Consider the following 23,033-nt stretch of genomic DNA (forward strand, 5'->3'; position numbering starts at 1 on the left):
CAATACAACACTAGGTAATGACTTAACACACTAAGCATGTGCTTATATGTGCTGATAGATGTAAAGCAAGTGAGCTAACTCAGCCTTTTACTACACACATAGCTGCTTACATTTACCTAGAAATAAAACCTTATGTCTCTCTTTTTCTTGACGTCCAAGATGCTAATCCAGACTGCTGAATTAAGAGGACATATTGTGGGACGCTCAGTGAGAATATACTTAATTGTAATGTTAACTACAGTAACCCTGTAGCCACATAGATGGGATTTGAAACTGGGGAAATACCAGAATAGCCAACTAGCAATCCTGGAAGAATAACTAATGCTCATCTTGTTTGGCCAACAAGTATAATGCTAACATGAAAAGAACAACAGTTAATGTTAGCCAAGTCAAAAGTAATGGCACAAAATCTTCCTACAGCACACTCTGTCACAACATTTGGTTTGCTGGCTAACTACGTTATCTGTTAATGTTAGCTAAGTATATTAGCTACTAGTATAACATTAATATGCCTAACTATTTGTGTTTGTAGAGTGCTAACCTTAGCAAGACTACTACAATTCTCGGTCTGTAGTAAATTAGCCAGCCCAGGACAGCTGTCTTTCATATCACTGACCAATCAACTTAATTTTTTCCCTTTTTTTGGGGGGGGGTATTTTCCCCCCGTTTCTCCCAAATTTTACTTGGCTAATTACCCTATTTTCTGAGCCATCCCGGTCGCTGCTCCACCCCCTCTGCCGATCCGGGGAGGGATGCAGACTACCCTCCTCCAATACATGTGGCGTTGCCAGCTGCTTCTTTTCACCTGACAGTAAGGAGTTTCGCCAGGGGGATGTAGCATGTGGGAGGATCACGCTATTCCCCCCAGTCCCCCCCCCCCAACAGGCGCCCCGACCGACCAGAGCAGGTGCTAGTGCAGCGAGCAGGACACATACCCACACCCGGCTTCTCACCTTCTCACTTTTATTTAAAGTGCAATATCACAAAAATGTCCCAACATACTTTCAAAGGAAAAAATAAAACAATAAGGGCAGTTCCTACCTACGAGGTCAAACACACCATCAACCATCTGACCTATTCTAGTAAATATACTACAAAAATAAGGAATGGTCTCATCAGATCCTGCATGTCAAATTGAAAGGTGGTTTATTTTATTTTAATTTTTAAATCAAACTTTCACTTCTATTCATCCATACACATTCACACATGTGTGTGCTATTGTGGTGGAGCAGCTCAGTTTCTTCAAATAAGAATGGGTTCATTACAAAAATAAAATAGATGAATAAAATATCACCTCTTCTCAATTCTTATCTAATTTTCTTGTAGTTTTTGATCTCTTATATGATGATTCAAGGGACACATGAATATTAATGACATCTACCTTCTGGGTGCCATGGCTATAACCGTTGGCACTCATCAAATCAAACTTTCACTTCTATTCATCCATACACATTCACACAGTGTGTGCTATTGTGGTGGAGCAGCTCAGTTCGTTCAAATAAGAATGTGTTCATTACAAAAAATAAAATAGATGAATAAAAATATCACCTTCTCTTCTCAATTCTTATCTATTTTTCTTGTAGTTTTTGATCTCTTATATGATGATTCAAGGGACACATGAATATTAATGACATCTACCTTCTAGGTGCCATGGCTATAACCCACGGCACTCATTTCCACTGGTTGTCTGCAACGCTGGAGATCCATGAATTGAAGCTTATTTCATGCTTTAAAAATATTGTAAAATGGCCATAATAAGTATTTCGAAGATCAAATCAACTACCAGATGAGCATTTATTAGAATCACTGATCTGGAAGAGGGTTCAGTGTCTGGCATAAACACACTAATAAACAAAGTGGGTGTCGGAATTTAACTGTTCTAATGGTAAATGCACTGCATTCATATAGCAATTTTTTTCCAAAGCACTTTATAATTAATGCCTTGCATATTTATCCACACACACACACACACACACACACACACACACACACACACACACACACACACACACACACTCATACCCCAACGGGGGTGTCAACCACGTGAGGTAATAATAACAGTTTATCAGGAACAGTTAGGGGTTAGGTGTCTTGCCCAGGGACACCTCGACATTTTGGCAAGGAGGAGCCGAGGATCAAACCAGCAACCCTCCACTTAACAGATGACCTGCTCTACCTCCTGAGCCACTGCCACACTTTCAGTTTCATGTCCCCCCTCCGTCCTTGTGACGTTAAAACAGCAGTGCCCTCCACCGAAGAGTAAAGAAAGCTCTAGCTCCAGACGTTTCTCTCACCCGCCCCAAAATTCCTTTTCAAAGCCAGCCTTAATCCTTAAATGGTCTCTGGGGGCAATTTGCAGTGAATACGAATTGGCACTACTGAGGCCTTTTCTACTTGTACTTGACATAATTAGCCTGTTTTCTGAACTGTGGTAAAGTACATCTGTTTTATATAGTTTGATTCTGAGGCCGTGGTTTTCCCACTTACAGGTCAGCCGGGAACCAGGTGGGTTTCATGACGTCCATAATAAATACATTTTCTTTGGAGACAGGAAAAAAAAATTGTTTTCCAACTATCTGTTCTATTTTTATTTTATTTAAGATATTTATTTCCTATATTTTCACGTTTAATTAATAAATACTAATTTTATTTGTTATTTAATAAATATATCTATTTCATTAAAACATGAAAGAAAGAAGACAAATCATCCATCCATCCATTATCTCAACCACTTATCCTGCGCTCAGGGACAAATCATTAATTTTATTGTCTTGATGCATGCTCAATTTATTTTATTACATGCTATTTGAGTCAATGCGAACAACGCAATGACTTAGTTGTACCACAAAGATATTACATTTACACATGTTGACGTACCTTTTGTGTTTCATTTGAACATTACTAGGCTGTGATGACATACTGGAAAGTGGATGAATGCATTGATGAAAAATATGCAGAGGACTGTTAATTATTGTGTGTTTTACTACATGAAATTACATTTCCTGGGCCCCAGGACAAAACAAAAAAAAGCATCTCCACAGGTGGGTCCCAGCATGAGAAGGTTTGGAAGCCGGGTCTGTGAAGGTGCACCTACACTAAAATGCCCTGGACTCCACATGCTTCCTTGGCAGTGATACATATGATTACTGTGTAGCGCTCTATGGGGGCCCGTTTTTAGCAATCAAATCCGTCTGCTAATTGCTGACTGTCTTCTAAGCTGCTTTTGATGCAAGAGTCTGCTGGATGAGTTGATGTGAATGTCAATCTAGAGCTATAGAGAAAGAAAGATTTTGTTTTTCCTTCTTCCTGCTCGATATCCCCTTTCTTGGAATCATAGCAAATCCGTATTTACTGATGTGCTAACATTCAAGCTTATGTCACATAAAGACTAGCAGTGTCACATTCAGAACTTAGCATGCGGAGTTCAACGAGACTCATTTATGTTACACAAAAATGAAAACGGAAACATTGCAAGTAAGAAAATAAAAATGCAAAAACCCACTTTTGTTTTTTTTTTCCCAATTTTCTTACTTGAAACGTTTCTCCTGCTGAAATCTACTGCAGTACACCATTTGTAAGATGAATGTGGATTTCATCAGAATTCGAGGATTTTAATTTTTATGGTACCGCCGCAGGGGAAAATATGGCTTATCATAAAAGCATGCTACGTGAATGGTGAAGGAGAAGTTAATCAATATTGGTGAACTCTCTTCCAAAGCAACAAATAGGAAAGCCAAGAGTCTAAATGTATGTATAAGCCTCAGGTCAATCCATTGATAATGAATAGCAGGAGCCCTCCATGAGCTGAAGGTTTTTACATCCCAAAGAACTCTGCCTCAGAACACATACTCTTTATGTTCTGGAATAAAAACAAAAAACAAAAACATATCAGTAAACATCAGTTACCTTCAAAGTAATTCCTATGTTATAATGAGTGAACGTGTTACATCCTACACATGAAAACCCATGCGAACTCGAACCTCTTCTTTCCAGCTTACACAGAGTCGAACAGGAGTGTCTAAATAGAGAAACAAACCTCGAAGATGTAAATAGTTTTACCCTTCCTCCTCAGCTCTTACTGGCATATGAGTGCTTTTGTGACACAGAGGTAGCCGTTGTTGCTTTTAAATCAAAGAATATGCCATTTCTAATAGCGCCGTCCTGGATAAGACCTTTAAAATGAATCAGCCCAAGGCCAGAGGCATACACAGATGTGCTCAAATTTGTTTGTACCCTTACAGCTCATTGAAATAATTCTTCATTCCTCCTGAAAAGGGATGAAATTAAAAGCTATTTTGTCAGGCATGCTTGCATGTCGTTGGTATGTCATAGAATAAAGTGAAAAAGCTGTGAAAAGAGATTAATTATTGCTTATTCTACAAAGATATTCTAAAATGGCCTGGACACATTTGTTGGTAACCCTTGGAAAAGATGATAAATACATAGATTATAGTGCAATTTCAAACTAATTAGTTTCTTTAATTAGTATCACACATGTCTCCAACCTTGTAATCAGTCATTCAGCCTATTTTTTTTTTGTTGGTCGGATTTCCCCCCCTTTTTCTCCCCAATTGTACTTTGCCAAGTACCCAACTCTTCCGAGTCATCCCGGTCACTGCTCCACCCCCTCTGCGTATCCGGGGAGGGCTGCAGACTACCACATGCCTCCAACCATACATGTGGAGTCACCTGCAGCTTCTTTTCACCTGACGGTGAGGAGTTTCACCAGGGGGACGTAGTGCATGGGAGGATTACGCTATTCCCCCCAGTTCCTCCTCCCCCCTGAATAGGTGCCCTAACCAGCCAGAGGAGGTGCTAGTGCAGCGACCAGGACACACACCCATATCCGGCTTCCCACCTGCAGACACGGCCAATTGTGTCTGTATGGATGCCCGACCAAGCCGGACGGAGGTAACACGGGGATCTGAATCGGCGATCCCCATGTTAGTAGGCAACGGAATAGACCACTACACTACCCGGATGTCCCATTCAGCCTATTTAAATGGAGAAAAGTCGTCACTCTGCTGTTTGGTATCATTGTTTGGCACCACATTGAACATGGACCAGACAAAGCAAAGGAGAGAGTTGTCTGAGGAGATCAGAAGGAAAATAATAGACAAGCACGGTAAAGGTAAAGGCTACAAGACCATCTCCAAGCAGCTTGATGATCCTGTGACAACAAATGCAAATATTATTAAGATGTTTAAGTCCATGGAACTGTAGCGTACCTCCCTGGGCATGGCCGCAAGAGGAAAATCGACCCCAGATTGACCAGAAGGATAGTGCGAATGGTAGAAGAACCAAAGATAACTGCTAAAGAGATACAAGCTGAACTCCAAGGTGAACGTACGTCATTTTCTGATCGCACTGGGGTCCAGGAGGACTCCACTTAAGAAAGAAACATAAAAAAGAAGGAAAAAAAAAAGCAGACTGGAATTTCCTAAAATGCATATTGACACACCACAATCCTTCAGGGAGAATGTCCGTGAGACGAAACTAGAGCTTTTTGGCAAGTCAAATAAGCTCTATGCTCACAGACAAAAAAATTAAGCTTTCAAAGAAAAGAACACCATACATACAGTGAAACATGGAGCTCGGTTATGTTTTGGGGCTGCTTTGTTGCACCTGGCACAAGGTGCCTTGAATCTGTTCAAGGCACAATGAAATATCAAGACTATCAAGGCACTCTCGAGCAAAATACACTGCCCAGTGTCAGAGAGCTCTGAGCCAGTTGCAGGTCATGGGTCCTCCAACCGGATAATGACCCAAAACACACAGCTAAAAGCACCCAAGAATGGATAAGAACAAAACATTGGACTTTTCTGAAGTGGCCTTCTGTGGGTCCTCATCTGAATCCTATTAAACATCTATGGACAGAGCTGAAACTTGCCGTCTGGAGAAAGCACCCATCAAACCTGAGACAGCTGGAGCAGTTTGCTCAGGAAGAATGAGCCAAAATACCTGTTAACAGGTGCACAAGTCTAACTGAGAGCTACATAAAACATTTGATTGCAGTGATTACCTCTAAAGGTTGTGCAACAAGACACCAGGTTAAGAGTCCCATCATTTTTGTCAATGCAATTTTCATTTGTTTTACTACTTACAATATTATGTTGACTAAAAATCAAATGCCAAGACTGATTTCTATGAAATATGAAATAAACAGTGGTGGATGCCAATTAATTTTGTCAGTTTGAAGTTATTTCAGAGAAAATTGTGCATTCTTCAATGTTTTGTGGAGGGGTACCAACAAACTTGAGCAGGTCTGTATATGATGGCTTGAACTTGCATCCTCCTTCAATAATTGAATGTGTACTAACTGGTACTAATCGAGAAAAATGGTATCATAAGAGAGCTTATAACTCACAAAGGCTGATAGTCTACTTTATATGTTGCACCACTGTGAAAGAAAGCAACTGTGAGTAAAGACAGGGGTCGCTAATGATGTAAGTATATAAAATACCCCCACAGCTGCATTCAGACAGGTCATCGCTCCAAACCACGTCCAGGTTCAACACTGATGACAGACATAACAGCGAACACCGTTCGGACAAGACGAAAAATGGTAGCATTTCCCATTGATGATATTGCTTTCTTTGGCAACTGTGAACTTTCAGAGACACCAGAAATCACTCAGTATGACTCAAACCTCCAGACACACACAGAATCTGCCCTTTCGGTGCCTCTCTCTCCGCGTTCAGAGGTCCCCGGTCCAGCCGAGTTCAGAACTTCAGAGGGCGCTGGGGGCACCAGGGTGGGCTTAGGTACGACCGCACCTCCAGACCTTTCTTTAAGCCCCTTCGGCTCACATGATTGTGTACACCAAAGGTTTCAGCAGCAGTGGTAATCTGTCTTCATGTTTTCGCCTCACAGTCGCTTCTTTTATTTTCTCACTGTTTCACACTGAAATCAATCAATCTTGACTCTTGTAGGTGCAAATAGGGCCATGAGAAAGGGACCAATGGCAGATAAGCACTGTCTGTGGTCTGTCCACACTGCACAGAGCATGACTATTTGTTTCACAATGTTTGAAATGTTGACTGACTAAGCTTTTTTTAAAATTATTTTAAGGGCTTTGAGACGCCGTTAATTTCTTCAAGAGAAATGGGAGTGATGGCGACTGACAGCTGCTCCTTATATTATTATTGAGGGTCACAGGTAGGAATATTATGTTGTAATTAAGTTAATTAAGTTTCCTTTATCAATCCCCTTGAGGAAATTAATTGACTGCAAATTAACCCATCCTAGCTGTGATCTGTGTAGCTAGCAGCAGCTAGCAGCAGTGAGCTGCCAACTTTTCCCATTGCCTTGCTCAGGGGCACAGAGAGGGGTATAAACCCTAACATGCATGTTTCTTTTGATGGTGGGAGGAAACAGGAGCACCCAGAAAAAACCCACTGCAGACATGGGAAGAACTTGCAAACTCCACACAGAGGACGACCCCCAAGGTTGGACAACCCTGGGGATCGAACCCAGGACCTTCTTCCTTTGAGGCGACAGCGCTAACTATTGGGCTACTGTGCCACCCTACACCGCCACAATGATTACCACAATAAAAAAAAAAAAAACAGTCTGCATTGAGAGTGTACCTTTGTGTGTGTAATTCTTTGGGGCAATACCAAGGAAAACGGCGGCCATTTTGTCCGTCTTTCCTGGATGCTGCAATTCAGTTCAGGTCTTCAGCTAAGCTTATATTCACATTTACGAAATATGGTTGAATGTAGCTACAGTTTGCCAGTGTTATTGTCACAGTCAGTCCAATGGTACGGATAATGTGACTGACTATGACTGACTGTGACTGTGACTGATGTTTGGATTATTTCACTCCATTCATGACCTCGTGGGACAGAGAGGGATCCACTATGAAGTCAGCTGAGTAATTCCAGCCAAACAGCACGGGGAGGGGGACGAGTCTTTGTGATGCGAAAGGGGGATGAAAACTGCCTGAAATCTCTTTTAGCCTTTCAACGTCAGTGTTCTAAGCCCTGCATTGTGAGCGCTGGTGTGTTTGTGGAATAAATGATAAAAGAAAGTGGTGAACCGGGAAAAAACAAACTGACATGAATACTAAGATACAGTGTAAATGAGTTAAGGTCACAGAAAGATACAGGTGAAGCAACCATATACACTACCGTTCAAAAGTTTGGGATCACCCAAACAATTTCGTGTTTTCCATGAAAAGTCACACTTATTCACCACCATATGTTGTGAAATGAATAGAAAATAGAGTAAAGACATTGACAAGGTTAGAAATAATGATTTTTATTTGAAATAAGATTTTTTTTACATCAAACTTTGCTTTCGTTAAAGAATCCTCCATTTGCAGCAATTACAGCATTGCAGACCTTTGGCCTTCTAGCTGTTAATTTGTTGAGGTAATCTGGAGAAATTGCACCCCACGCTTCCAGAAGCAGCTCCCACAAGTTGGATTGGTTGGATGGGCACTTCTTTGAGCAGATTGAGTTTCTGGAGCATCACATTTGTGGGGTCAATTAAACGCTCAAAATGGCCAGAAAAAGAGAACTTTCATCTGAAACTCGACAGTCTATTCTTGTTCTTAGAAATGAAGGCTATTCCATGCGAGAAATTGCTAAGAAATTGAAGATTTCCTACACCGGTGTGTACTACTCCCTTCAGAGGACAGCACAAACAGGCTCTAACAGGTACTATTTAATGAAGATGCCAGTTGGGGACCTGTGAGGCGTCTGTTTCTCAAACTAGAGACTCTAATGTACTTATCTTCTTGCTCAGTTGTGCAACGCGGCCTCCCACTTCTTTTTCTACTCTGGTTAGAGCCTGTTTGTGCTGTCCTCTGAAGGGAGTGGTACACACCGGTGTAGGAAATCTTCAATTTCTTAGCAATTTCTCGCATGGAATAGCCTTCATTTCTAAGAACAAGAATAGACTGTCGAGTTTCAGATGAAAGTTCTCTTTTTCTGGCCATTTTGAGCGTTTAATTGACCCCACAAATGTGATGCTCCAGAAACTCAATCTGCTCAAAGAAGTGCCCATCCAACCAATCCAACTTGTGGGAGCTGCTTCTGGAAGCGTGGGGTGCAATTTCTCCAGATTACCTCAACAAATTAACAGCTAGAATGCCAAAGGTCTGCAATGCTGTAATTGCTGCAAATGGAGGATTCTTTGACGAAAGCAAAGTTTGATGTAAAAAAAATCTTATTTCAAATACAAATCATTATTTCTAACCTTGTCAATGTCTTGACTCTATTTTCTATTCATTTCACAACATATGGTGGTGAATAAGTGTGACTTTTCATGGAAAACACAAAATTGTTTGGGTGATCCCAAACTTTTGAACGGTAGTGTAGGTCAGGCTTTTTATTTTTCCCCTTCCCCCCCAATTGTACCTGGCCAATTACCCCACTCTTCCGAGCCGTCCCGGTCGCTGCTCCACCCCCTCTGCTGATCCGGGGAGGGCTGCAGACTACCACGTGTCCTCCGATACATGTGGAGTTGCCAGCCGCTTCTTTTCACCTGACAGTGAAGAGTTTCGCCAGGGGGCTGTAGCACATGGGAGACTCATACTATTCCCCCCAGTCCCCCCCCCAACAGGCACCCCGACCGACCAGAGGAGGTGCTAGTGCCATGACCAGGACACATTTCTACATCTGGCTTCCCACCCGCAGACATGGCCAATTGTGTCTGTAGGGACGCCCGAACAAGCCAGAGGTAACATGGGGATTCGAACTGGCAATCCCCGTGTTTGTAGGCAACGGAATAGACCACTACACTACCCGGACACCCCTGCTTTACCCCCCCGTCGATCCGGAAGGGTTGCAGACTACCACATGCCTTCTCCGATACATGTGGCACCGCCAGCCGCTTCTTTTCACCTGATAGTGAGGAGTTTCACCAGGGGGACGTAGCGCGTGGGAGAATCCCGCTATTCCCCCCATTTCCCCCTCCTCCCAAACAGGCGCCCCGACTGACCAGAGGAGGCACTAGTGCAGCGACCAGGACACATACCCACATCCGGCTTCCCACCCGCAGACGAGGCCAATTATGTCTGTAGGGACGCCTGACCAAGCCGGAGGTAACATGGGGATTCAAACCAGCGATGCCCATGTTGGTAGGCAACGGAATAGACGGCTACGCCTCCCGGACACCCTGGTCATGCTTTTTATTTCATGTTTGCTAAACTACTGCAGCAATTTGGGTGCCATATCCAAGATGAACCGTTTTGACATAACAAAACATAAAAACAAACACTGAATGTTCTGCTCTCTCCCCAGATGTCAGATGTCAAATCTGAAATCATCTGACAAATTGTCAACGGAAAGGCACAAGTGCTGAGTGTTAAATCTAACGACTTTGGTTTTTAGGTTATTCGAGACAGAATGTCTGTTTGCACGAGCGGAGACTTCTTTAAGGGCGGCTATAGTGTGTGCAGCATCTGCAATCTGTAAAGAATTGAACCCTCTGTGCATTTAGGGCACTGAGTTTGGTTGTGGTTTTCGGAGAGATTGCATAATGATTAGGAGACAAACCAATGAGGGGGGAGGCAAGTTTGCAGCACACTGCGCTTGAGACAACAAAACACCAAAACAAATCAGCCACTGCCTAACCCCCACCCCCCATGGCTTAAAGGCACATCCAAACCAATTGCAGAATCTTTTTGAAGCACCGTCTCCCATGCAAAATGGTAACCTTTTCAATACGGAACTTTGTGTTTAGCATTCACTTCTGTCAACTGAACCTTTGCAGGAGATGCTCTGAAAGAAAGCAGACACCAAGACTAAAAAAAAAAATGTCCGTAACCTCTAAAATGTCATTGAGCCCAACCCAATCCCCACAGAGACAACTTTCCCCCCCCCCCTCTCGACTGTTTTGCGTTGTCCCCAAATGGCGTCCAAAACAGAGAGCTTATCAGGTGATGAAATGGGATGCAACACTTTGACCTTCCGTTATGAGGTGCCTTTATCAACCTTTGTAAAGGCAATCCATCAAAGCAGCAGCAGGGAGCCGAACGCTGGCTTCTTAAAGGCCACAGATGTAAACTCCATGCATTGCTTTTTTTTCTGTTACTTCCACAGGCATCCGAACCTGTGCGTGATTTATGCACAGCACATGTTTGCACAAGCTCTAAAACTTACATCCCGTCTTTCTTAGATGCCCCAGATTAGAGACAGGGCTGAAGGCTACATATACAGTGGTTTGTAACCGCCAAGAGACAATTCACCGTGTCTTCTGAGGTATACAGATTAAGCCATTGCACAAGTTTTACTGGGGCTCTTATTCTCTCTCACAATGCTATCTGTCTGTCACTCGCACACCCAAAGCACACAAAGACTTGAAGTTGATATTTTTTGGCGTCTCTTACCGTCTACACAGGCTGGTCTGGCTCTTGTGGTGCCAGCAATCTGGCCCTTCTTGCAGGCACACCTTGCCGTCTGTCGTGCGATGGTCCGCCTCGGCTGACTGCTATCACGATCCAGAGTGACTATCTCACACGTCCCTGCTGCCAGCTGACCTGGTGGAGAGAACAGGAAGTGATGTCACTTTGAAACAGCAAACAATAACGGATACAGTATGGTGCACAAGGAGCGACAATTAATCATTCACGTCATGGCATATGGAAGTCCAAAGGACGGCTACACTCTGACCACCCGAAAGGAACAAAATTAATACACTGTGATGCATTCCTTCAGAATTTGTGTGACATTTCAGGCGACGATTTCTCCCGAACGGAGGCAACACGGGGATTTGAACCGGGATCCCCATGTTGGTAGGCAACGGAATAGACCGCTATGCTACCCGGACACCCCTCAGGGAACTATTTTGAGGAAATTTCCTAGTTGTACATTGGGCAACCAACAGCTCATTTTGAGGCAGTCCCTCAAGAGTTAAGATCGTCCCACACACAACTGAGCCAAACCAACAAAGTGAGACCTTCATTCTTTCATTTACAGTATCACACAGTATTTTTTAACCATCTCTGTGTTGCTCAGGTGTTCTGGAATGGAATCCAGCAACAATAGAAAGGTCAGTGCATGATACATATGAAACAATGAACATCCACAAGCACCAGTTGAATGACTATAGTCAAATGATCATTTGATCAATTGGAACGCAAGGCTTGATGTTTTGAGAAATCCTCTTAATTCACGAACACTGTGCAGATCACCAAGCTGTGAAATTCACAAGTAGAGCTTGAATGTGTGTCAAGTAGGATTCTAGATTGACTATTGAACGATGTCGATACGTCAGTGTCAAAGGGAAATTTCACCGATGGTTTTGTGTATGTGCAATCAGTACTGATGAGTAATGTTGCGGAGTGAAGCAATAAAGTCTTTACTGCATACTATACTGATGGAGAAATCAGCGTTCTCCTGCTAAGTATTTGCCACAGCGCCTACATGAACCAGAATGTATTGTCTGTAAGCCTCTGTATCGCCGTCCATGAAATCCTCTGTGCTTGTGTTGTGCGCCGTCATTTACACCAATGGAAACATGCTTAGTCAAGAAAATAGGGATTTTTTTTTTCAACAGCATGTTTAGAATAGATTAGAGTATTAGGTTTCTCTGGCTGTCAACTGACATAACTTGGCAGTTTTACAAGATACACATTAGAGTCACAGATACAGATTTACTATACAACTTATTCTGCATTAGGAGTTACGAATTAGAGGCACAGATACAGATACAAATCACTACGATTTGACTAAGACTAAGATACAAATCACTAAGACCGCTAAGATCGCTAAGATTTTCATTGGGAGTGACTAAGAAGGAAAGGATAAGTAAAGACTATATCAGAGGGACAGCTCAGGTTGGACGGTTTGGAGACAAAGCAAGAGAGGTAAGATTGAGGTGGTTTGGACATGTGTGGAGGAGAGATGCTGGGTATATTGGGAGAAGGATGCTGAATATGGAGCTGCCAGGGAAGAGGAGAAGAGGAAGGCCAAAGAGGAGGTTTATGGATGTGGTGAGGGAGGACATACACCGGCGTGACAGAGGAAGATGCAGAGGACAGGAGGAGATGGAAACGGATGATCCACTGTGGCGACCCCTAACAGGAGCGGCTGCAAGTAGTAGTAGTAGTAGTAGTAGTAGTAGATACTGATACAAGTCACTCTGCATTGAGCATAGTCACACATGTGCAAAATTAACACTGGCGAATATTCGCCTCCCGTTCACTTCCATTCTATGCGAGTGAAGCGGCGAATCGCTGCTTGTGGCAAAGCAAATTCACATCTTTTGCTTTGCGTGGAGTTCAACTTTGGTGAAGTTTGGCTGGCGAATTCGCTCTTTGCCACTGTAAGCGAATGTTTTATTCGCCCCTTCACTCACAGAGAATGGAAGTGAAAAGGAGGCACATTTTCGCTGTTATTTTTGCATAGGCGTGACTTTGACCTTATGATTTACGAATAAGAGGCACATATACAGATCAGTCTTACAAGTTTCGAATTGATATGAGACTGTATTGGCTACATTCTTGGGACATACTGGGTCCTTCCACTAGGTGGCCAAATATGTGCCTGACTAAACGTCCACCAGGGAACTATAACTATTTACAGGGGCAGTAAGCTGGCCCTTTGTACAAAGTGATTCTGTACATTTTGAAGGAAAATTGGTGTGTTTTACTGAGAACAATTACATAATTTGGGTGGTAAAAAAATCACAACGATAACAATCGATCAAAAACATACTGATAGAAGCTCAGTACACATGCAGTTGCAGCTGGTTTTTTTTTTTTTAGAGACACCAAGCAAATATGTTATCTCACAAATAAAGTTAATTAACAATGATTTTTGAATAACTTGCAGATCTAATGCTGAATATAATTTTGCTAATACAACTGTGTCAACAGCTTTCCTAACTACGTTAACCGGTCGACTAGGGTCGGACCCTTTACTCGACTGGTTAGTGCAGTTGCCCGTGGTGCGGGCGACCCGGGTTCGTGTCCCAGCTGCGGCGGTTCCCGGCTGCCCCCTGAATTCGCTACAATATGATTAGTTAGCGGCTTGTTTGTCAGTGTAGCTAAATCCTGGAAACCATGTGACCTGCCCCTTCCGATCATAGACTAACTTGTGTGAGGCAAAGGGTCTCTATGTCCATGCCCATATCCCGTATAGAACAAATAGGCTATGACAAAATACATGCACACAACGGGTAGGGCGACTAAACACACACATACGCAAACATAAAGCTACAAGTGTAGATACACCTACATAAAAACAAACACATTGGGGACTAGTGGACTGCTCAAAATACTGTCCACATAATAGACATTTTCAGCAAACTAATCTAATTTGACAAAGGGTGACAGTGGCTCAGGAGGTAGAGCAGGACATCTGGTAAGCGGAGGGTTGCCGGTTCTATCCTCAGCTCCTTGCAAAAATATCGAGATGTCCTTGAGCAAGACATCTAACTGCTCCCAATGAGCTGGTTATTACCTTATATGGCTGACACCGCCGTCGGTGTACGAGTGTGTGCATGCATGGCTGTAAAGCAATGTGGGTGGCTGTTGCAGCTAGAAAAGTGCTATATAAATTATATACATTTATATATTACCATTTGGTCTCTCAAAGCTGGGGCGAGTAATTCGTGACCTGCGCAAACAGACCTGCTTGTTGAGACTTGAGCTTATGAAAAAGAACGGGGGGCCTCAAAACACTACCTCTGTTTTACACTGCTCCAAAATCCCATCCACACAATAGACATTTTCAGCAAACTAATCTGATTTGTCAAAGACAACAGTGCTAATAATTCGGGCTGAGCCCAGACACCCTACGGAGGAAACTCATTTCAGCGGCTTGTATCCGCGATCCGCTTTGAGTAGTGACCTTTTGGTCACTATTCAAAGCTCATGACCATAGGTGAGGGTTGGAACAAAGATTGACAGGTAAATTGAGAGCTTTGCTTTCCGGCTCTGCTCCCTCTTCACCACAACGGTCCTGTACAATGTCCGCATTACTGCTGCACCAATCTGCCTGTCAATCTCCCGCTCCATCCTACCCTCACTCGTGAACAAGATCACGAGATACCTGAACTCCTTCACTTGAGGCAACAACTCATCCCCAACCTGGAGGGAGCAATCCACCATTTTCCAGTAGAGAACCACAGCCTCAGACTTGGAGGTGCTGACTCTCATCCTGGCCATTTCACACTCAGCTGCAGACCACCCCAGGGCGCGCTGGAGGTCGTGTTCTGATGAAGCCAACAAAACCACATCATCTGCGAAGAGCAGAGATGTAATTCTGAGGTTCCCAAAACGACACACTCCTCACCTTCGCTGCGTCTTGAGATCCTGTCCATGAATATCACAAACAGAATCAGAGACAAGGTCAACGTATCTTTATCGTCCCTTACAGGGAAATTCGTTTGCAGCCAGTATATATAAAACTCACACAAAACAAAACATACAAACACTGAGGCAGAATTGACACATCACTGATGGGGGGGGGGGGGGGCGGGACATAGTGGGCAAGGAGAACCAAAGGAGTTCAAACATACTGACTATGGAAACAAGCAATCTGCAGACAACAGATGAATACTATCTACTATTTTACAATTGGATGGCAGTTGGGACAAAGGAAGCCCTGTATCTTAGTCCTAATACAGGACATCCTCAACCGACAACCTGAGGGTAACAGCTCAAACTCTGGCCGAAAGGGGTGACTTTGGTGCTCCAGAAGGGAAGTAGCCCTTCTGAACTCCTTCCTATTATAAAGGTCAGTAAGCTGGGCTTGACTTCTCCCTGCAATCTTACTAGCCCATATGATGAGTCTATCAAGCCTTTTTTTTATTGGCCAGAATCAAATTACCAAACCAAGAAATAAAACTTCTATAAAAGAGGTCATCATCTAGGAAGAGACATTAAGGGACAACCTTTGCGGTGTCCGACACCCACCGAAAACATGTTTGACTTTGTGCCGAGACTGCAGACACAGCTTACTCTTACAGTTTATTATTATTATTACACATTTCCATTGGATAACTGGATATTGACCTGAGTGTGTGGTTTTGTTAAAGTATGTGTCATATTTTCCAATTGGTAACTTTCCTTTTGAAAGAAAAATGCTCTTTTTTCTCTTGGACACAGCAAAGCAGCGTGGGTTCTGCATCTCAAAGTGCTCTGAAACTTCCTTGTTGGAAGGAAGATGTAAGAGCATCTTGTCATCATAGACTGCTGACTTCAAAACACCATCTGCAGGAGTGAGATGCTTGTGTTAGAGTCGAAGTATGTCTGTGTGAGCCTGGTGTCCAGGGCCATCATGGGGGGTTGGGGGGGGGAGATCCCTTTGCGAACTCATGATGTGAGGCCCTGCTCATTGACATATACATGCACATGAATCACGGTCACACGCATATACGTAGCTATTCTAGTTCAACAGCACATACAGCTATTCTAGTACTACTGCACGTGTAATCTAGGTGCAATACATTTTTATCAAGTAGCATAATACAGCATCATCAAGCACATTGTCTCAGCTATGACTTTTTGCTATTGAGGTCTTTCAAAGGAAAAAAAATCAACTGCAAAACTATTGGCTTTACATCATCACATCAGCTCAGCTGTCACTTTATTTTGGCATGTTGAAGTATGACAGTATGTTACAATAATGATCTTCTCCTGGATCACCACCTTGCCATGGTGGAGAAGCTTACATGCAGCAATGATCCCAAGAGCTATGATGCCCCGAGCTTGGCCCCTGGTAGGGTCACCCAAGCCCAAGGGAAGTCAAGGGAGAGGTTCCAGACGAAGTGCGATCCAACAAAGACCTCAACAGTGGAACTGGTGGAAGATGTCTCCAGGTCACAACGGCAGTGAAGGCGGATGGAGGCTGCAACAGAGGGTGGTCCCCAATCATCTTCATTCTCCATGCCATTGGACTCTGGCCACCCCCCGCCAAGGACGTGTGGTGGCTGCAGGCGCATCTGCCACTCCACGTTAAGAAGCTGTCACACGCAGGCGTCCACCCATTATGTGGCTGCAGGATCAGCCTCTATGCCCACCTGAAGACCCAGAGGGACCCAGAGGGAGGTCGGTCAAACTCAACCCCGAGTGACCGCCGATGACAGTCTTTGATACTGTTTACTTGGTTAGCACAGTAGACCAGCCACATGCTCGTCTCTACCTCGATAAAAGTCGTTCTTTCCCATTAAGTAGGTAATTTGTGCTGTTCTTCTAAATCCTTTATTAACACATGAAACCAGCTTGCCCCCCTGCAGCGTCTCCAACTTCCATTTCAAAATGTTTAAAGGACATTTGATATGGAATAGAGGCACAGTCAGGGTCCGTGTTGCTTCTGCAGTACAAGATAGACAAACATGTTTGTGTTGTTTGTCCACACACACACACACACACACACACACACACACACACACATACACAAAAAGCTAATATGCACGCACACAGACACACACACACATACACACACGCATGTAGACACAAACAAACACATAGTATACACATTTCCATCCACACTGTCATACATACATATGTTCAAACACACAAAAACAATGCAAACACACATTTGAACACACACACACACAAAGTCAACAGATATATTCAAGAGATTATGCAAATCATCTGAGATGTGCTAAATATTGATTTTGTGTGTTACATAAACTGATTTTACTTCACAGTGACAGTTTTTGTAAATCAGAAAGTTTCTTTAAGGTGAAACCAAATTTAACGCAGTGAAAGGATGTCTACAGCTCAACAGATGCTGTATTTTCTCACAGGTAAACAAAACGTTCGAATTAATGACTTTCATTTAGCATGACTGGTCCGTGTGCATTTTTGAAAATATTCACATTCATTTAACTGACCATGAAAATATGTGGCACACTGTGAATAGGATTCTTCTTCTTCAGATGTCAGTGTCAATGATAAAATACACTGGCTAAGCGACAAATCTCAAAATTACGTCAACTGACATCTGTAGCTGCAGGACACTACACAGCATGACAAGCAAAAAATTGCTATTCCTTCCTCTGGCCAGTCATGTCAGGTCCACACTAACACAGGTGATCCATGAACCGCACACAAACAATCATATTGCTTCTTAACTTCTTAACTACTCCCTGAACTCCACACAACAGTCTTCCTTCTTCAACTTCCACCATTTGATCCTGCACTCTCTTCCTCTTCTTGATCTCCAAAGTCATCCTACAGACCACCATCCGATGCTGCATAAGATATAGTCCACCTGTGTGCACCTTCTGCCACTCTTGTACGTCACCCTGTGTTTCTCTCTCTTCTTGAAATATGTATTCAACACAGCCATTTCCACCTTTTTTCACAAAATCCACCACCATCTGTCCTTCCACATTTGTCTCCTTGACACCACACCTACCCATCACCTCCTCATCATCTCTGTTCCCTTCACCAGCATGCCCATAGAAGTCCCCTCCAATCACCACTCTCTCCTACTTGGGTATACTCTTCATCACTTCACCCAACTCACTCCAAAATTCTTCTTTCTCTTCCATCTCACACCCAACTTGTGGGCCATATGCGCTGATAACATTCATCAACACACCTTCTATTTCCAGCTTCATACTCATCACTCTGGCTGACACTCTCTTCAACTCCAACACACTTTTGACATATTCTTCCTTCAGGATTGCCCCTACCCCATTTCTCCTTCCATTCACACCATGGTATAAGAGTTTGGACCCACCTCCGATGCTCCTGGCCTTACTCCCCTTCCACCTGGTCTCATGCACACACAGTATAGCTACCTTCCTTCTCTCCATCATATCAGCCAGCACTTTCCCTTTACCAGTCATAATGCCAACACTCAAATTTCTGAATCTCACCTCCACACTCCTACCCTTCCTCCTCTCCCACTGCCCTCTGGACATGCCTTCCCCCTCTCCTTCTCCTTCACCTAACAGTAGTTGTCCATAGTTTCCACCAGCACCCTGCTGCCAACAGTACCGGTGGTGGTCGTTGGTAACCCCGGCCTCGACTGATCCGGTACGGAAATCTGATTTATGATCCGTATATAACATAATATCATACTAATTGGAAAACACTGCATAATGTTCAATACAAAGTTGAAGACTTCTCTAAAAACTCAGATAGATAGATGAACATAAATTCACCATAATTTGCTTTAGATGTTGACCTGATGCTGATTTGGTATCCTTTCTTCTAAAGGTAGAGACCTCATGTGGGGCAAACATTTGTACATTCTGCATTACGAAAGCAGCTTAGGTTCAGATAAATAAAGTGCTCCTGATTCAGTTCAAATGAAGTGTTGCTGATTCCTGATTCAGGAAAGATGAGTACCTCTACAGTGACTCCCACTGAAATAGGCTAGTTTTCCCCCTTTCCATTTACAGCGTCTTTGGAGGGCGAAAAGTGGAGGTCTGTGTAAGCTAGACTATAAATTTACACTACGGACTCATAAAATTGATGTGTCATATTAATGACGCCCTGATGAGGACACAGTGATACAATAGTGGATTGTTAGGGGAAAATATATGTTCCATCAAAAGTCAGAGATGGAGACAGATTATGCTTTAGCTACTGCACCCTATGATCAATAGGATTATTGGCATTTTACAATGGCTTTTGGTGTGTACCCTCATCTGTTCGAGTCTGTGAGCTCATTTAGATTTATTTGCCAGCCTGCAAATGAAATTGCAACCACCATCACAATGACAAGGGAGTGAAAATATTGCTTTCATGCCGTGTTCCAATTTCACCACGCCAAAACGGGTGTTTTAGCAAAGACATAAAATTGCTGTCTACCCTCATTTCCCTTTTTTTAGGTATCACGATGAACAATGAGCGGAGAGCACACAGGAAAGTGTATATGCGTTCATGTCATGTTAAATATTACCAATACCAATACCGACTCGTTGGCTTCCTTAACATCGCTGATGCCATTTGCTGTACATATATGATAACCAAGGTCATTCCTCCTTTAGCATGGTATATTGTCAGTATTTGAATAGGAATATACGTGCATGTCAATCAGCAGAGGATCCATAGAATTCTAATTGGCGAAAAGCCTGTGGTAATATAATAACTACTTTACTGAGCATGCCTATGCTTTAAACTTAGAAACCTGCCACATATAGTTACATGCAAACCAGCCACTGCAGATATCAGAAGGCACTCCCTCTTTAAATCTGATCATACGAATAGCTACAGCATGTGATTCACATTTTGATCCACCCATCCATCCATTATCCAAACTGCTTATCCTGCTCTCAGGGTCACGGGAATGCTGGAGTCTATCCCAGCAGTCACTGGGCGGAAGGCGGGGAGACACCCTGGACAGGCCACCAGGCCATGATGTTCCTCCAAATTCATATCCATATACGTAATAATGGCCATGTCACACTGGCATGTGACAACCCACTTGAACACCCCCCCCCTTTTCTCCCCAGTTGTATCCGGCCAATTACCTCACTCCTCCGAGTCGCCGCAGTCGCTGCTTCACCCCCTCTGCTGATTCAGGGAGGGCTGCAGACTACCACATGCCTCCTCCGATACATGTGGAGTCGCCAGCTGCTTCTTTTCACCTGACAGTGAAGAGTTTCACCAGGGGGACGTAGCACATGGGAGGATCACGCTATTCCCCTAGTTCCCCCTCAGCCTCCGAACAGGTGCCCTGACCAACCAGAGAAGGCGCTAGTGCAGCGACCAGAACACATACCCACATCCGGCTTCCCACCCCGCAGACACGGCCAATATGTCTTTGACAGATGACGTCACACACAAGCGCGCTCTGAGTCAGCCACCATGTTTCTGGTATTTCTGTGGTAAACGCTGTTCTGGTATTTCTGTGGTAAACACTGTACTCTACTCGGAGCATTTTCCTTTCATTCGCCTTCTTTTTATCACTAAAATGGTAATAAAAGAAGACACACAACAGACACACACATCTGAGAATCCACGTTGAAAGGGTCATCGGAAATGTTTATCAGAAGTATAAAATCTTAACAGGAACCATACCCATCGACATGATACTTCCATGTGAAGGTGAGGCAGTCACATTTTTAGTTAAAATTGTCACTGTCTGTTGTGCACTAACAAACCAATGTCCAGCTATAGTTTAAAAATGTGATGTGTGCTGATGTTAAGCTCAGCCTTTAACTGCACCGTTCAAATGAATGCAGCTGTAATATCAATCGCACATGTACATATTCAAGTAAGGGATCTGAATACTTGCACCATTGTCACCAACAATAAAGACGAATAAGTGGGACTTTTCATAAATGTGTTCTTGACTCTTTCCTTGTTGTCAACATTTTCACAGCCAAATGACGTAAGGAAACCAAATGTTATCCAAAGTGCATGTACCGAAGTTCATTTAATTATGTATTTACAAGTATCTGAAGTTCATCTGCACAATACAAACAAGTAAGTATAGTACATGCTTCTGTAACATAAGCAAAGTAAACAAGTTTTTCTAAACATCTAAGCATCTTTTGTCCTGTATGTATTGGCAGATGTGTGTGTAAGAGAGACATAAGTAAAAGAAAGAGCATGTCTTCTTTGGTCAGTCAACTTGCAACAGAAGGCTAGGCCATATCTAAATAACGCACAATAATACAGCAATTCAGATAAAAGAAGACACACAACTAACCCTAAACCTCTGTGCCGGATGTTTGGCGTGTTCCTTTCTGATTCCCTGCAGGAATTGAAATCCCTTGAAGTGGCATCTGTCTTGCACCCTGAGTGAAGTAACAGCCTACAAGTTCAGGGAGACACACATGCTCAAAGAAGTGCTGTGCCTTTTTCAAAAGAGCGCTCCAGAGCTGTGGGTCCGGCGCAACATGCAATACAGCGCAGTCTTTCGAAGTTCACAAAACAAAGTCACAGTACTCTAGATCAGCCACAAACATTTGTGTCTGGACCTGCTTGTAGTATGGACTACCCTTCTTAAGCTATATCTCTCCATCCACTACTTCCAAACAGAAGTGTCTGTCACTGCATGCCTCCTTGACAGTGCTCTCACGGTGCTTGGATGGGCACTTTATCTCAATGCAGCCTCTTCCACAGCAGGTGCACTGCACCATCCCATCTGGCGATGCCTCAACCTGAGGAAACTTTGGGTTTATGATGAAGCCACACTCTCTACATCAGTGATGTTTCTCAGCTTGCACTCTATACTGTGTTCTTGCATTCACCTGACAATGTCTTCCCCATGCAGTAGCAGCACATTTGTTCAGAGGACCGCTGTTGGGAGAACAAACTGCTTTCACTGTAGACAGCGCAGGCTTGTCCAAGTCAGACACAAAGACCGAATACATATTTGACGCAGTTATCCTTCCAGTGTGGAAGTGATGCCAAGATGAGGATTGGTGCTGCTTTCTGGTCTGTCTTTCAATGAAGTGTGCCTGCTCAGGTGAAACGTCTACCTTACTTGCCAAGGTTTTGCAGTGCAGGCTCAAGACAGAGTTCACTGCTATCCATCTTCTCATCATGGAGACAGCGCAGCAAATCTGGTGCTGAGAATGGCTGCACAGGGTCTGTAAATGCATCACAATAAATGGGCAAATTTGACAGAATTGCAGCTTTCGGGGATACTTTCTGTAGTTGTGCAAGATGTGACGCCCACTGCCCCTGTGTAGCAATGCTGAACTTGCAGGAGTTTGATGAAGTCCTTAGAGCAGGTGTGCTCTCTACCTCACCATCCAGGAGTCTATTCAGAGACTTTCTTTTCACTTTGGCAGAGATGAAGTCAATTCTGTGTCCTGCCTCTGCTCCCACCTTTGTGATGTTGCTCGGTATCATCCAGTATGCAGGTTGGCCAGTCACTGTTTTGGTCTCCCTGCATCTGACTACCGCCTCCAACTTGAACAGTATAGCTGCCACATGTGTCCATGTCTCGGCTATGCCAGCCATACATGTGCAGTGACCTGATGTTATAGCCCCGGATGAGTTGATGATGGCCCATGGCTTGAGTGGTGTGTCACTCAGGCATTGCGAGTGCAAGACCTGTAGACAAGACAGGTAGACAGAGGACAACAGGATTAGCTAATTTTTACCTCCTGTTTGACATTTGTGCATGTTCAAAATAAACAAAACAAACAAAACATAA

The 23,033-nt window shown here is 43.5% G+C and overlaps 1 protein-coding gene across 1 annotated transcript in view; it reads right to left on the reverse strand.

The window, feature by feature from the left end:
* LOC130114445 (chemokine-like protein TAFA-5) overlaps nucleotides 1-22,726 on the reverse strand; it is a 136,456-nt gene extending 113,730 nt beyond the window's left edge. Inside the window, exons 1-2 of the mRNA XM_056282328.1 lie at nucleotides 22,624-22,726; nucleotides 11,339-11,488 (exon numbers count right to left, since the gene is read on the reverse strand). Of these exons, the coding sequence (XP_056138303.1) occupies nucleotides 11,339-11,488; nucleotides 22,624-22,726 (253 nt within the window). The remainder of the gene's footprint in view (nucleotides 1-11,338; nucleotides 11,489-22,623) is intronic.
* Between the last annotated feature and the right edge of the window lie 307 nt (nucleotides 22,727-23,033).

This window comes from Lampris incognitus, chromosome 6 (genome assembly GCF_029633865.1).
Source record: "Lampris incognitus isolate fLamInc1 chromosome 6, fLamInc1.hap2, whole genome shotgun sequence".
Taxonomy (NCBI): domain Eukaryota; kingdom Metazoa; phylum Chordata; class Actinopteri; order Lampriformes; family Lampridae; genus Lampris; species Lampris incognitus.